Source organism: Thalassophryne amazonica, chromosome 17, assembly GCF_902500255.1.
Source record: "Thalassophryne amazonica chromosome 17, fThaAma1.1, whole genome shotgun sequence".
Lineage (NCBI taxonomy): Eukaryota > Metazoa > Chordata > Actinopteri > Batrachoidiformes > Batrachoididae > Thalassophryne > Thalassophryne amazonica.
Genome location: NC_047119.1, coordinates 2,603,164 through 2,618,567, shown reverse-complemented (window position 1 = coordinate 2,618,567; position 15,404 = coordinate 2,603,164). Strand labels below are relative to the sequence as shown.

General features: G+C 42.2%; 2 protein-coding genes across 2 annotated transcripts in view; both read right to left on the bottom strand.

Annotated features, from left to right (window-relative positions):
* naa25 (N-alpha-acetyltransferase 25, NatB auxiliary subunit) overlaps positions 1 to 8,084 on the bottom strand; it is a 47,342-nt gene extending 39,258 nt beyond the window's left edge. The window contains 1 exon segment of the mRNA XM_034192274.1: positions 7,992 to 8,084. Within this exon segment, the coding sequence (XP_034048165.1) occupies positions 7,992 to 8,049 (58 nt within the window). The 5' untranslated portion in view covers positions 8,050 to 8,084.
* Positions 8,085 to 12,152: 4,068 nt separating this feature from the next.
* LOC117530027 (phosphatidylinositol transfer protein beta isoform-like) overlaps positions 12,153 to 15,404 on the bottom strand; it is a 35,032-nt gene continuing 31,780 nt past the window's right edge. Inside the window, exon 12 of the mRNA XM_034192965.1 lies at positions 12,153 to 12,461. The gene's annotated coding sequence lies outside the window, so the exon portion shown is untranslated. The remainder of the gene's footprint in view (positions 12,462 to 15,404) is intronic.

The following is a 15,404-nucleotide window of genomic DNA, read 5'->3' as shown; positions in this document are numbered from 1 at the left end:
TTCCAGAGTACTGGAGAGGAGAATTCGACCGATAGTCGAACCTCGGATTCAGGAGGAGCAGTGTGGTTTTCGTCCTGGTCGCAGCACACTGGACCAGTGCTACAAACTCCATTGGGTGCTCGAGGGTTCATGGGAGTTCGCCCAACCAGTCCACGTGCTTTGTGGATCTGGAGAAGACGTTCGACCGTGTCCCTCGGGGCACCCTGTGGGGGGTGCTCCGGGAGTACGGGGTCCGGGGTCCTTTGCTAAGGGCTATCCGGTCCCTGTACGACCGCAGCAGGAGCTAGGTTTGCATTGCCGGTAGTAAGTCAAACCTGTTTCCGGTGCACGTTGGCCTCCGCCAGGGCTGCCCTTTATCACCGGTTCTGTTCATTATCTTTATGGACAGAATTTCTAGGCACAGCCAGGGTGTAGAGGGGGTCTGGTGTGGGAACCACAGAATCTTGTCTCTGCTGTTTGCGGACGATGTGGTTCTGTTGGCTTTGTGAAATCAGGACCTTCAGCGTGCACTGGGGCGGTTTGCAGCCGAGTGTGAAGCGTCCGGAATGAAAATCAGCACCTCCAAATCAAAGGCCATGGTTCTTGACTGGAAAAAGGTGCTTTGCCCTCTTCAGGTTGGTGGAGTGTCCTTGCCTCAAGTGGAGGAGTTTAAGTATCTCGGGTTCTTGTTTACGAGTGAGGGACAGATAGAGCATGAGATTGACAGACGGATCGGTGCAGCATCTGCAGTGATGCGGTCGCTGTATCGGACCGTCGTGGTGAAAAGAGAGCTGAGTAGGGGGGCAGAGCTCTCGATTTACCGATCAATCTACGCTCCGATCCTCACCCATGGTCATGAGATTTGGCTCATGACCGAAAGAACGAGATCGCGAGTACAAGCGGCTGAGATGAGTTTCCTCCGCAGGGTGGCTGGGCGCTCCCTTAGAGAGGGGGAGGAGCTCGGAGTCGAGCCGCTGCTCCTCCACGTCGAAAGGAGCCAGCTGAGGTGGCTCGGGCATCTTTTCGCGATGCAACCTGGACGCCTCGCTGGAGAGGTGTTCCGGGCACGTCCCATCGGGAGGAGGCCCCGGGGAAGACCCAGGACACGCTGGAGGGACTATGTCTCTCGGCTGGCTTGGGAACGCCTTGGGGTTCCCCCGGAGGAGCTGGGGGAGGTGTGTGTGGATCGGGAGGTCTGGGCGGCTTTGCTTGAGCTGCTGCCCCCGCGACCCGACTCCAGATAAAGCGGAAGAAAATGGAATGGAACTTCTGATTGGTGTTATGTATTTTTTAATGTCATATGTAGATCGCTCGCACATTAGGGCAGATAAGGGTAATGTTACTACTACTCTTAGCGGTCCAGTACTTTATCATTCAATTTACTTTTTATGTTAGAAATAATTTTAAAAAAAAAAAGAAAAATGAATGATCAGCATCTCTCTCTTAACTGAACACGTGTGCATGTAACGAAGTGGTGCTCCTACTTCGCAGTTGCATGTACACACACACACACACACTTCCAGCAAGAGACAGAACCAAGGCAGTTGGTTCTGTAGCACTCCGCATGCAGTCACACAAAAATCGACAAATGCGCATCAGCACACACACACACACACACACAAAGTCCAAGTGAGAGGGAGACAAAGAGACAAGACATGAAGTGTGACAAAAAGCCTTGAGCTCTGCAAACAAGGCTCCAAACAAGAGAGAAAAATGCACTAAATTTATTTCCTTAATTTCTCCAGTACTGAAAGCAATACTCTTAAGTGGCGCTTACGGAAACGCCCACATTTAATAATTCACTACCAGGGCCAGTTTAACACCAGGTTTCGGTACCCATTCCAACATACGAGTCTTTCTGATTCAGAACTGATTTGTACGTTATCTACCATGATGCACTGACTGTGTTAATTAGATATGATAGAAATCACTTATGAACAAGAACCATCCCAATGAGAAGGGGGAGATTATTTGTATCACTTCAACAAGTGAGCGTAGCCAAACATGAATGCTCCCCTTCAGTCAAAAATTTCATTTATCAGGGCTCTCCTACTCCACAGATATCTTTCACAATCTCTTAAGTGTTTGTTTGGGTTTGTTGCTGTACTGAAGCAATTTGACACTTCTCTGATGATACTGCTTGTTCAGTAAGTATTTGCCTGCACTTTTCAGTATCAAGACCACCATTATTTCGACCTCCATCGTTCATATTAGATCTGCATGTTGATTTGGTGCAGGTCCTGATGCAACTCCATGGCATGGAGAAAGGCCAGTGGACAAAACGTGCAACCTACTGTTTGAGAAACAACTGCACTAACTGCTTGGCAACCACTTAACATATATGCGCAACAAATTATACAGTGAAAGCAAAAAAAAAAAAACCTACAGCAATTAGCTTTTAATATTAGTATTGCGTGATAATTTATTTGACCAGCAGATGTCATTATCATGATGAGCTCCAGTGGCGACACACAATGAAGCAGCTAAGAAATAAGCATGACATTTCCAAATACTGAAGCTTTTTCTTGCACGGCAAATGATTCTTAGAAAAGACACCATTCAATCTCGCTATATCTATTCAATACAATTTATTTAATTTATACAGCGCCAACACAGGCGCTTCACACAAGCAAACTCTAACCTTACCAATCCCCAGAGCAAGCACACAGACGACAGTAGTAAGTAAAAACTCCCTCTGAAGATTTGAGGAAGAAACCTCAAGCAGACCAGACTCAGAGGGGTGACCCACTGCTTAGGCCATTCTAACAGTTACAAGGTTTTTACAAAAGGTGAAGAAACCAAAAACAGGAAGTCAAAACACCATGATATAATAACAAAAGAATATGTATTTGAAGAGACGTCCACGCAGGCGGTTATGCCACAGGCAGTGGTCATCCAGAAGTGCCCATGCCGTCACTGGGCCACTGTTCCAATGGCAATGTCCATTCCAAATGCAGACTGCAGTGTGCAGTCTGGCAATCTGGCATGTTGTCTTCAGTAGCCGTCCCACTATCCAGACCTCAGACAGAGAGAAAAAGGAGCAGAATCAGTCTCCCAGAAAAAATACACCTAAGGTATAATTCATCAGCAAATTGACAGGAAAGTAGAGAAAATACTAAGGTGAGGTGATACATCTAAAAATGCTCTGCTACATTTTCTTTTGGTCAGCTTTTACTGATGGTAACATTACATAGCTGCAAGCAGTTCCTGATTCAGTGCTAACAAAGCAATGCTTCATGACACAGCTGGACTGCGTGTCGACTAAAGTACACTTCAAAAGTAATTGTACAGATTTTGAGCTGCAAGTCACTTTCTGCTGCAGGAAACGTTTTTACATCCTTAGAACTATGGTCACATTTTCAGAATTTTCCTATCAACTTGATACCTAAGTATCAGTTCTCATGACATCCCAAGCCAAAACAGAATTTCAACTCAATATGTGTATTTCTACACAGCAAAGGGAGGAATCACTTCTGGTTTGGAGCTTCAGGTGTGGGTCCTTGCAGACAAACACTGCTGCTCCTGTACATTAGGTCCTGCTGACGCATCTCATCCTTCTGCTGCAGGAAAAACCTCTCATCTTCGCAGCACGCACACCACTTTATCCTTCATCAATGTCTCCCTTTCCCTCTCTCTGTTTTCCTTTCATCTACTAATGTTTTGCCGTTTCTGTACTCACGCCAAATGGCCATGAAAACTCATGTGATGGTGCAGAAACTTGTTCTTCTTCTACGGAATTTATTGGTGATTGGCAACTAACGTGCACATTACTGCCATCAATTATATGGGTGAGGTACACAATTTCCAAGGGGAGTCCAAACGGTTTCAAGACACTGAATTTCACAGAAACGTGGTCAGCAGAACCGCATGCATGACACTGGGTTACATCTGAAATTTATGACACATGAGGTGTCAAAAAAATGTGCCAGTGTTGATGAGCCAAAGTGAATATGTCCCATGCATAGGATTCCAATGTACAGAAAAATTTCTTACTGATTCTCAAAGGGTTCAAACGGTTCTGGAGTCAGATCTCTTGTCAGAACACAATTTCACATCCATATTCAAAGTAAGGTTAGACTGAGATATGGATTTCTGCTTTGATCCCAAGCATTTCAACTGTTGCCATTCTCATTGATAATCATTCATATTTTCACCAATTTTACTAAAGACATTCAGATTTAGCCTTATTTCTTTCTTTTGTGCTTTATTACATGCACATCTGTGCAATTTATCCTGTGCAATGATTTTACCATATCTATACACACATACGTACTCATATTTTTAAAAACATAAACTGCTCACATCAGTATTTATGCACCCACCAGCAAACACTGCAATATACTTTAGTCATCTTTCTTTAATGTAAATATGTCTTTACTAATGACTCTTGCTGCCACAACAATGATTTTTCCCGCTGTGGGATCAATAAAGTTAATCTTATACATTTCCTTGATAAATTTTACAAAGTTCTGTTTTTTTTTTTTTTAATCAGATGTAACCAATGACAAAGAAATGTAAATGAAGCTTACTGTTTTACAGTTTAAACAAGAATTTTAATAAACATTTATATAAAAAACAACCAACCAACCAAAATACATCAGCAGTCATCGTGTTGCATCCATCAGCATTTGCGTAAAATATAGTTCTTGTCTATTTTGGCCCCACCTAGCTGGCAGCAAATCAACCATCTCTTTTCTCTGTCAAATGCTAACTCTGATTAAATGGCAGCTAGTCACTTTGCCTCTGTCTCTTGTAAGCTAATGTAACCAAGGGGAGATGCGGTCCCAGTCATGCTTGAGAACATTGTAAACAACACTGTCAGTGCCATCTGCTGGACAAACAACATAATGACATCAGGGCTGCCACGATTAGTCAACTAGTCACGATTACATCAACTATCACAATTGCCTACGACTAATTTAATAATTGATGTCAGTTTATTTTTTAACCTTTGTTTTTCTCTCAAAACTGACGCTTAACCTTCCGCTGCCTTTCTGTCCTTGATGCACAGGGGCAGTAGCGGTAATCTGGGTCAGCCATGATGTCACTGGAAAAGTTATGCCCAAACAATATCATGGCTAGACGGCAATGGAGCTCAAAAGTTGGGAGCATTTTAACCAAATTAAAGAGAGAAATGTGGAATGCAAAATCTGCAAGGCAGAACTTGCCTTCTGCGGTGATACAATGGCGACACAGGAGCATCTGAGAAGGAAACACGTTGTGGCTGATTCAGATGTAGATTAAGAGGGACAGCTGTCTCAGCAAGCTAACTGCCTAGTTAGCCACTAACATTGTCTATAGTGAGCTACTTACTTATACTGATAGCTGCAAACGTTAACATTAACGTTAGTTTAAGGCCCCCCAACACTTGCACAACTTTGATCCACGCACTTGCATGCACTGTGTCATGTAGGAGAGTAAACTCGTCGGTAACGGGTGTAGACTGAATGTGATAGGGGTGCCGCCATGTGCAATTGCGCAAAGAGAATTTTGAAATGTTAAAAAAAAAAAATCACACATAAATATTGTGCAACAAACACAAAGTGGTAGTGAACACTGCGTGATCTACTCGCCAACCCTACATGCAGCTCTTCAAGTCAAGTAAAGATGTGAACAGTGAGTGGTTGCGTTAGCGCACCGCATCACAGCACAACTCGTCAGAACAATTATAAGGACATCTTAAATCTATCACAAACATACTTTTACAGCTGCACACAAGAAGGAAAGAACATGCAACTGTTTTACCAAGCCATTACAATGTAAACATGACAAATAAATACCTTTTTAGACAGCTCCAAATGCTTTCTCCACCATGTTCAGTGCGTGCGCGAGAAAATCAGCAGCTGGAGCGCTCCTCTGTGATTCCGGAAGTGATTAAAGGCATTTTCAACAGCTAACTCGGACAGAAAATGATTAACCCACTACGAAATAATTATTTTATATACGCAGTGTCTAGCGCACAATGCGTGGCAGCCAGTGGAACAAAGCACGGCGTCCAGCTGGGAACACAGTGAGTGGGATCGTCACGACGATGTGCGTGGATCAAAGTCGTGCAAGTGTCAGGGCACCTTTAGAACAGCGATGTCATGTTTGAATATGTTTGAATAGGAAATGTGACAATGCTAATGTTTTATAATGCTACATTACAGTGCTAAAAAGATATGTTCCTCTTCCATGGATGACTTTGTTACCAAGCCAACAACATGCACACCTCAGCAAGCAAATAGTTTTTTTTTTTCTTGTATGGACTTTGAGAACTGATTTAGGGTAATTTTGGGGTGCTGAATATGAGCTCGGATTTCCTCAATCACATTTTTTTTGCAATGTGCATGTTCCTTATTGATGGATTACGCAAAAGTTGTTCATTCACTCACGAGTTTGACGCCACTAATTGCACAAAAGCAGCTCTAAAAGCATTCACAAAATGTGAACAAGAGTTGTAATATCGTTTATGGTGCCAAAGTGGTGTGTGCAGCTTTTACTGCAATTCTTGACTGAAGCTTTTACTTCCATGCTTGATTAAAGTAATGCTTAAGGAGGTGATGGTCTAGTGGTTAAAGTGTTGGGCTTGAGGACCAGAGGTTCAAATCCCAGCCTGACCAGAAAATTACTAAGGGCCTCTGGGAAAGGTCTTTAATCCCCAGGTTGCTCCCATTGTGTACTGAGTACCTTGTATGACCGCACCCTCACATCGGGGTGAATGTGAGGCATTATTGTAAAGTGCTTTGAGCGTCTGATGCAGGTGGAAAAGCACAATATAAATGCCATCCATTTACCAATGTTTGATATGAGAAAACTAACACCAGACTAATTCAGCCCCCAAATTACTCAAAATCTGCTGAAAAACTCCATGCAAGAAAAATCGTGCTGATGACTGTAATTAATTAAATGACAATAAACAATAGTAACATTTACAGATGAACAACAGATGGTAAAGTGATCCATTTAAGTTATTGGTGACTACTCAATTATCAAAATAATCGTTTGTGGCGGCCCTAAATGACATCATTTGCAAAAGCCAAAGTGTTATTGGGTAAAAATAAAACTTTCATATCAGCTAAAATAACACAGATGTGTTTGTGAAAGGCTGATATTATCTGCAAAGTGATGCACCTTCCAGGCTCCAGTTGACACCAACCAATTCCATGCTTCCCCTGCTAATCTCGGGGAATGTGAACTATTCACAGCACTATTTGTGAAATCCTCCTCACTTTTCAACGCAGACGTGAGAGCAGATTTTAGCTTGTTGGCGGACACAAGTGCAGCACTCGCAAAAACGTCAAACTCACAGCAAATCCTGACAGTTCGTCAGTTTAATTGGTGTAATGTGTGAAGGTCTAGACGGCACAGACCTCACAGTGATGAATGCAACACAATAGGAGAAAAACCAGGAGATTCGCAGTTCTTTCACATTCTCACATTTGTGTGACAGCTCCATGCTAGCCAGCTAGTGCTCCCGAAGCTAACTAGAATTAGCCTGAAGCTTTGTTATTAAACTGTTAACATAATGTTAGCTCGTGCTGAGACTGGAGCTGGACGGCTTATGACAGCATAACACCCGTCTAGCTGAGATGAAGAACCCGGAGACATAGACAACTTTAGTAAAGCCGCCTGCCGCGTAACGTCCAGGCTTTAAGACGCCGGTGCTGCTGTCACACAGCTAGCATTAGCAAAACAGAAAACACCTCGAATGTGAGAATGAGCCGAGCCGAACCAAACCACAACACTTCGAGACCAGCGAAGAGACTGAAAACACGGGGTTAACGCGGGGGTTGGGGGGTTTAATTTAAAAAGGCGCGGGAGTCCCGTCCTGTCCCGGCTCTGCGGCAAACCGGACAAGGCGCACTGTCACCGTGCGCCGCAGGCAGCAGAGTCCGCGGCTTTGAGCTGGAGAGGCCGCATCGCTGCCTTCCGATTACAGCAGCTACTAGTTCAAACAGCAGGATAAAGCACGACACTGTTTACCAAACCCACAAACACAGATAAGTGCCGTGTCCTGGTTCGGTCCTCACCGTATATGGGTCTGAGCCTCCGGTCGTTGGGGTCCTGCACATGGCCTCTGGCCGCCATGGTGGCGTCGACTCGCTGTAATATTCGCGCATGCGCACACGGAGGAGGCGCACAGAGCCGTTTTCTTGCTCAAAGAAAAGGTTTAATGTACAGAAAAACTAAATTATGAACCGGTCCAAAGACTCTTGCGAAATGAGTACATCAACAAAATCACTTTAAAATGCATTGCTACAAATTTTTAAAGTATTTTAAATAAGGTGGATCAAGGGCGCAATTTAGAAGTAGAAATTGGGGGGGACAAAGTGCGAGGCCTGCAGAGCCGAAGCCCATAGGCCGGGGGTCTGGGGGCCGCTTTAGGCCCCCAGAAGCCAACGGTTTCTAGATAAGCTCAGATGCATTCTGAACATCCAGAACAGTAATTTTAATGTTTTGAGAAGACCATAAAGTGGACACCATTTGACTTATGCAATTTGAAACTGTGGATATAAGTACTTTATTCTGAGAATAGCCAGCATTGATTTTATTAACATCCTGGCGTAAATAAGGTATCAACACATGTGTAGAACTCAGAAAGAATGATAGGTTGAGTTTTCATTTAAAAAAAAAAACAACTGCAAAGTGGTCAAATGTATTCATAAATATGAAAGAACAGGCTCTTAATAATTATTAACTATCACATACTGTATTTTTTCTCAAAATTTGTTTTTGCATAAGTTTGAAAAAACAACAGATCATAAGTTTAGTATAAATTACTTATCATGAAGTTAATTTTCGAAGTGGCACTAATGACAACACTCATACTGAACATAATTTCGCTTGCATAGACTGATTTTGGAGATCAAGCAATAATTGCAGATGGGCTTTCTGAGGTCCCAGATAGCTTTTCTGATTTCCTTTTCTAACTTTCAGAATTTAGTAAATTAGCATATGGTCCATTGATACTTATGTGTAGACACTAGTCCCTAGAGGCAACTATTTTTGGTTTCAAATCTGGGCAAATGCAGTCCCAGAAAATTCTGAATGTGACAAACAAGAACCAGGTGTAAACAAGTCAATGCTGCTAAAAATACAAACTTGCAGAAACAAAGATACTATTCTGACATGGTTTGCACATAAGACTGACATAGCATGTTTCAAGTACACACATATATGTCAGAAGGTGGGGGAGACATACCATATTCTGTCCCCCCCGGTTGAAAAGGTGGGGGGGGACATGTCCCCCTATCCCCCACCAAACTGCGCCCATGAGGTGGATGAATTTAAAGTAGAAGTAAATGAAGTCAGACCAGATATGATTTTTGGTACTGAAACATGATTGAAGACTTAAACTGATGCTGGTTTAATTAATATTCCTGGTTTTAATATTTTTAGGAAGGACACCGATGAAGTTCAGGGAGGTTTTATGTCAGAGACCATTTGTCTGCTGAGTTATGTGATGAACTTAATGACATGTTTTCCTGATAACTCACTTGGAGTGATGCACAGATGATGATGCGCTCAATGGAAGACTGACTGAGCCATTAGAAATAGCTGCAAAACTGAGTAATGGTAGAGTTTTGATTAATGGTGATTTGAATTTACCTAATAGAAAGACAATTATGTGAATGAGTGTAGCACGTCACTCTCTCAGGTATTTTTGGATAAAATACGAGTAAATGACCTCTTTTTTTAATCAACTTTGAATCCAGTTTTCTTTAGACAAGTCAGACTGAATGCATGAACAGAGCCTGACTTGAGCCCCACACCTCAGTTCTGCAAAATAATGGACAAATAAGGTCAGAATCCACTGGATCCTCCGATTTACGTCCTTGCAGGGTCTTGGTGAAGCCTGATTATGTGCAAATTCAAACAGGTCTGAGATACTCACTTGAGATCCCCAGGTCAAATCAGAATTTTTTTTAAAAATAATAATAATAAAGATGAATTAAATTTGTTATAGTGAGCACAATAAAGTGTGAGTAATGCCTGCATTGAAAGAGTGCGCAAGACAAAGTACACACACAAAAATCCAACACCACATTGGTCCTTATTTGCTCAAATTTATTATGTTCCATTGTCTAAACCTTCTGTCACAGCTGACAGCTGTGAATAAAGAAAAACACAGACTGTATTACATTCACTACTAATTCCCCTGAATTTTATCAGAAAAGACAAAACGAACCCAACCGTTGTGAATCTTTATAAAAAAAAAAGTTAGATTCTGCAAGTGCTTAATTACAGTTAAGAAAGAGGAGGCTGCAGCTCATCTGTTGCCCGTGTTTGCATCCCTCCCCTCAGTTATACTCTGGCTGGCATATTACTGATCACACTACACTCACAAAGTCAGTTTAAAATCCACCAGGTGACTCGTATCATCACCAAAGACGCTCAGAATTTTCATTCCGCAAAAGGTGAATTGAGGTCAAGCTGAACTCATCTCCCTCATTGTCTGATATTCAACAGATTCTCAAAAAACACTGACGGGGGCAGACAAGGAAAATGTAAACAGAAGAAAAATGTTGCGCATGTAGATAAAAATCTGGAACCGTTTCAGAAGGGGGGGGGCTAATATGAATCATGTTTTCCAAATTTAAGTGTCCCGGAGTATCAGTGATGTCACGGTTCTGCATCATGCTTCTAAGTTGTAAGAATGTCAGATTGGCTGCCGTTCAGAAACACTGCATTCAAACGTGTCAATTAGTGTCGCAGTACATTCAGAGGCATGAATGAGCCCGAGAAACGTCAGTCTTACATGCTGAAATTCATAATCTTTCCGCATGGCCGACAGCACCGGCTCTGAAAATACCAACCAACAGATGTCACTGGCTGGGAAAACGCCGTCCATGTCTGTGTCCTTACGTACACTTTGACCCATTCAACAGAATCCACACACACATACATTACAAAATCTAAGAATTTAGGTGACATTGGTGTTTTTACCACAACTGTAAAACCTAGCCACATCATGATCATAGAAAAAAGCACTGAGCTCACAGATACAACAAAAAACAACCTGAAGTAAACTCCAGGCAACCAAATGGTTGTGAGACAGAAAGCGAGATGAGGCTGCAGATAAAAGCTCAAACAGCAGCAGCCCACAGTGGCAATTTCAGTTTCTGTCCATGCAGTTTAACTGTTCAGACTGACCTCATATTCACTTGTCGAGGCAAAACTTTGAGGAAATGAAATCCCTACACACAGTTCAGCCAAGAGAACACAAGACCATACACTCAGACCTACAGATCTGTCTGGACCCATCTGAGAGAAACCAGTTGAAGGACATTAAAGAAACCACCCTGATTCATGCATGCAACAGTGCACACTCATCCTCAGGTTTTAGCTTCAAGAAGAAAAGTAGTGTGGGATCGACGTGTCCCCCCCCCACTCCCAGTTAAAGCTCCAGCCAAAAACTTGCAGCGACAGCATGAGGCAAGATCACCAGGCTGATCACAGGCTGTGCAAACATCACTGTTTACATCGCTGCCCCAAACCGTCCTCCAGAGCAAAGGCAGCTAAGATGAGAAAGTACAGAAAAATCAGTGTCTCCTGGACGGCGCTGAGCCACACACACACACACACACACACACACACACACACACACACACACACACACACACACACACACACACACACGCTCCACCTTAGCGAAGCTGCACTGCAGCAATAACATGCAACGGCAGCTAGCGACAGGGTGCTGCTGTCCACATGCACGTGTGAGGGACAAGTGAAGCTGAAATGTGCACGTGTGGGAGCAAGGAATATGTACTGTGCACAAGTCTGATATTTCCTATGAGCCACAAACAAGTATGGAGTTGCCTAAAAAAAAAAGAAAGATAAAAAGATTAAAAACATAAAAATGTACATCAGTATTCCAACCTGCCGCCAGACAAAGGGGAGAGCGAGACGAGGACGAGCCGTCCAAACAAATTTATACCAGGACAAAAACAACACTGAGGCGAGGGAGACAAGGACTGGGAGACAGTTATAATACAGGGGATGGTGGGGTGGGGGGGGGAATGGTCCAATCCCCGCTTCAGTCATCTGATACCAATCACTGTGGGACACGTTGACACGAAAACAACTTTCTAATTCATTTAAAAGGTTTAACTGTCATAATCATGGACAAAAACAAAGCCCATTGTAATAATTAGCTAACAATTACATTATCAGGCAATTTTCTGTGCAAATACTTTTTTTTCTTTTCTTTTAAATATATATATGTAAAACCATTTTTTTTTTTTTTTTTTTTTTTTTTTTTTTTTTTGAGTGAGCAGGAGGCGTGTGATTGGGGAAGGATCTGTACAGTACTGTTAACCAATCTCATCAAACCCCCCAATGAATCAGGTGAGACAGTAAGAGAAGAGCAGACGTCGGGACCACTGTGTCTCCGTGGTGGACGCGTCTCTGATGACATCATCATGACAGGGTTTGGTTGATTTGCCTCATTGCTCATGAGCAGCACTGGTGCCTCGAATCGGACCTATTTTACGCAGCTGAGGAAGACGAGACAAAAAAATAAATAAATAAATGAAAACACCAGTAAAATGCAGGAAATTACTTTTTTTTTTTTAATTAAAACAAGGAGAAAAACATTAAAACCCAACTGTCATTATCTAGTACAGAGTTCTCCGTAAACCCCAACTGGACATCTGTGCAGCTGCAGACACGGAGGAACTGTTCCCAATAAATACATTTACACATCAATGTCGCTGTGATGGCAATGACGTGTAAACCCTGGCTGCCATCTTGTGAGGGGCACATCAGTGTGACGCCTGCACACTGCAGTGGGTCAAACAAATTGACATTAAACTGGTAAAAAGCCACTTGGATCATGGAGCAGCACTGGTTTCACAGTATAGCACAATTTGAAAAGGCCACAGTTCTACAACTGTAAAGATTTACTGTTTGAAGATATGAGCAGTGTCAACACATGTCACTCTACAAGGATGAGTCAGCCAGCTTGACGTAGTGAAAACATGTGATTCATGGCCAAACGAGTGTGTGGCTAATAAGTGAAGCCTAGAAGAGGACAGCCACCCAACATAAAAAGCATATTTTTGACAAAGAGGAAGAAAAACCACACGGCCACAGCACTTTGCAGAGTTCAAGGCAACATTATCAACAAATCAACATTAAGAAATATGTGGACAACTGCTATCTTAGTGAAATAAATACACTAGCTTCACTAATATGGCATTGAACACAGCTAACTAACAAGCTAACAGTGACATTTCCTCAGTCACTCACTTTGGTCAGAATTCAAAACAAAAAGGGCTTACAGGCAAAATACATTATGCTTCATAATATCATTACTGACCAAGTGTATCGGGTGTCAAATGTCATATCAGCCCATGCCTTCTTCATAGTAAACTGACTCATGGGAGAAGATGCATTGACTCAATTTGCCTTTGTTTACAGAGCAGATGTGGCCCTCACAGTAAGGCCGCCAGCTTTACAGCCAACAGCTAAAGCAGTTAACGCGGCACATCACCTCGACAGACATCATACAAACACCCATTACGATGAGGAATGCCCATTAGTGATCTGCAGAGATCTTACAGGCATTAGGACGAGGAACCGCAAAGAAAACAACAAGTGCAGCATTCCAGAAGAGCACAGGTGGGCTATAAAAGACTATGTTCACATTTCAGGCCTCAATCTTTTAGTTATTCATTTTCTTTTTTGGACAATCCAACTTTATCTCACTTTTGTGTTCATGAGCACATGTCCACATTCAACACAAACCCAATACACATTATTTATTACTAATAACAAAAATGTCCTCAACAGTCAACCAGGGAACTCGAGCTGTGTTACCAAATGTGTGTTTTAAAATGTAAACGACAGCTCTTACGGCAGTGACGAGGATGAACGTTGTAAGAGCTACATGCTATTTCTGATGTTTATGAGTAACAGGTTTCAGGTAGAACATTAAAATATTCAGATTGAATCAGGTCAACTGGACTTTAGTTCTTGAAGAAATCTCACTCTTAGAAAAGCTTCTTGAGCTTGTTTATGTATTTGTCCTCAGTGTCAATGGTTTGTTGTGGCAGAATGATCATCTACTGGCCTAATTAGCAAATAACTAAAATAATTCTGCCTGTTTGCAGTTTGTCATGATATTTCTTTCATTCAATACCTGCTAATGTCTTTCAGTGAGTCTCTGTGCCAACAATGTCTGCATAAAACTGACAAGCTTGACTTTTTGTGCCAGGCTAATGCTGAAGCTGCCCAGCTTCCTGTCTCTTGGTGGATGCATGTGTACAACCAGCTATAAGCCTAATCATCAGGCCCGTAAGTAAAGACAAGAAACATTTCAGAATAAAGTACATGCTAACTAGGCAACTAAGTGTTGTCTGAAGGAAAAATAATTTAAAAGGTGTGAAGTCAACAGTTCCTGTTTTCATTTCAAAATAAAAGCCAAGAGAAATAATGCTGTGTAAGGCCGGGTTCACACGGCAGGATAATTAGGCCGTTATCGGACCCGATCTTCCCCTTCCGACAATCTTAAGGATGCCCCGACAATCATGATGACACTAAAGATAATACTATGTAACAAATTTTTATTTTTGTTTTGTTCCTGGGTACACAGTGTGTTTTCCTAACCTGTTATGCCTTAAATAAATAGAAAATAGCTGTTATTCCACAGAAACTTTGCTTCTGTGATCAGGACAGTGATATTTTGAAATTTCTCTGTTTTCAAGAATATTCTCGATTCGCCTTCACTACTACTGAGTAGTCTTCTAGAATATTCTTTAACTGCTAGAACTGCCCAGAATTTTCTAGAAGTTTCCAGAATTATCTAGAAATTTCAAGAAACTTTTAGAACTTTCTAGAACGTAAAAAAATAAAATAAAATCAAAGTTTGTGCTGAATGTAGTCATTTTCCATAGACTTTAGACATAAGCAGTTGAAATATAACACTTAGAATCCAGGAACAAAAATTGTGTTACATAGTGTAATCTTATCAGATATTTTTGTCGTGTGTGATGTGTTCAGAGCGCTCTGATGTGCTCGGAAGGATGTCAGGAGCGCTCCGATTGCAAATCGGGGATATTCAACGTTGGATTTTTTTGGCCGATATCGCAGTGTGTTGTGTCCTCCGACCAAAACGAGCACGCAGCCTGCTGAATGTGACGTGCAGCCAATCAGAAAGCGAGGTGACGGACGCACAGTGCAGAAAATAAAATCAAAACAGCTGTTCTGACTTACCAGAAAGTCTGGTGGTCGCGCTGTCTCCACTCCTTTAAAGAACACCTTTTCTTTTTGGATCGTTTTTTCCCCCTCTGTTTTAAATAGTCCACAAAGTATCTCTGTTTGTTTACTCTGAAGTCACGTTTAATCTCGAGAGATTTTGCGAGATTTCCTCTCTGACCTGAGAATGTTGGTGTGTTGACTTCACCGTGTGGCTGGAGACCACACACTGTACCACCAAA